This window comes from Mus caroli, chromosome 12 (assembly GCF_900094665.2).
Source record: "Mus caroli chromosome 12, CAROLI_EIJ_v1.1, whole genome shotgun sequence".
Lineage (NCBI taxonomy): Eukaryota > Metazoa > Chordata > Mammalia > Rodentia > Muridae > Mus > Mus caroli.
The window spans coordinates 107,101,207-107,102,583 of NC_034581.1; the positions used below are offsets into that span (position 1 = coordinate 107,101,207).

At 49.4% G+C, this 1,377-nt stretch overlaps 1 protein-coding gene across 1 annotated transcript in view; it reads left to right on the forward strand.

The window, feature by feature from the left end:
* The window catches only part of Adssl1 (adenylosuccinate synthase like 1), a 21,933-nt gene extending 21,215 nt beyond the window's left edge, over positions 1-718 (forward strand). The window contains exon 13 of the mRNA XM_021179118.2: positions 320-718. Within this exon, the coding sequence (XP_021034777.1) occupies positions 320-372 (53 nt within the window). The 3' untranslated portion in view covers positions 373-718. The remainder of the gene's footprint in view (positions 1-319) is intronic.
* The last annotated feature ends 659 nt before the right edge of the window (positions 719-1,377 follow it).

Consider the following 1,377-nt stretch of genomic DNA (forward strand, 5'->3'; position numbering starts at 1 on the left):
GTTTCTCTGTGTAGCCCTGGCTGTCCTGGCACTCACTTTGTAGACCAGGCTGGCCTCGAACTCAGAAATCCGCCTGCCTCTGCCTCCCGAGTGCTGGGACTAAAGGCGTGCGCCACCACGCCCGGCCCGCCTACCTCTTTTTAAGATAGGCTTTGTCATTGGCCTAGAGCTCACCCAGTGGATTGGACTTGCTGTCAGTGAGCCTCAGGGCCCCACCCCACTAGTCCTGGGATGACCACGACTCCACCAGACTAGCATTCATGTTCATGGCCTCTCTCCTGCACTCATGGCCTCTCTTCTTTGCTTTGTTGCCTTTCAGTCAAATGGGTCGGCGTTGGGAAGTCCAGAGAGTCCATGATCCAGCTTTTTTAGATGCCAAGTAGAAGCCGGCAGGCCACACCGCAGTGTGCCACCGTGAGTGACAGCCGCAGCCGAGACCCTCAGCAGTACCACCAACATCTTCAACGAAACAGTCTGAAGCTATTTTCCATACTTTTATTTTTCTATGTATGTTTTCAGCTTGAAATTGTTGAACCCTACAACAATGTTACATGTGTGAAATCAACACTGTGTACATTTTAAAAAATCTGCTTTTAAAATGAGCCTAAGTGCTCATAACAGAGGCCTTCACTGACTGATTGTCACATGGTATGTGTTCAGTTGGAGCCATGTCATAATAAACATAGCCAGGGGCCACTGAGCCACCGAGAGGTCATTACACCTGTCTTGACTTCATCCTTGTTACTTTTAATCACGAATAACGACCTTTGCCAATGACCATGGTCTACCTGATGCCCTCCCAGAAAACAAAACCTCAGCAGCTGTCTGAGGAGTGTTGCCGCCAGCACAGGACCCATGAGAGAAAAATCAGAAGCAGACAGAACCAGACTGCACAAAGTGCAGCTTCCTCGGGGCTTATATACAGTGAAGCAGGAACCCATTTCCCAGGGTGAGAGAAAAAGGCTCACACAAAGTCAGACAAAAGTGGCTCCAGGTCATCTGAAAGGTGCCTGCCTTCAAAACAAAACACAATGATTGTCCAATCAGGCATTGGTGTGTGTGTCTTCACAATGTGGTGGCTGAGTGACACCATCCTCCAGAGCCTGAGAGAGTACCAGCATTTCCTGGTGGGCAATGTGCATGTTTGTTTGTTTGTTTGTTTGTTTTGAGACAGGGTTTCTCTGTGTAGCCCTAACTGTCCTGGAACTCACTCTGTAGACCAGGCTGGCCTCAAACTCAGAAATCTGCCTGCCTCTGCCTCTCAAGTGCTGGGATTAAAGGTGTGCGTCACCACGCCCAGCTGCTCAGCTGGACTCTTACATTTTTGGTGTCAGGGAGCTACGGTGTTATGCTTGCTCAGAAAACAATATCCAGCAA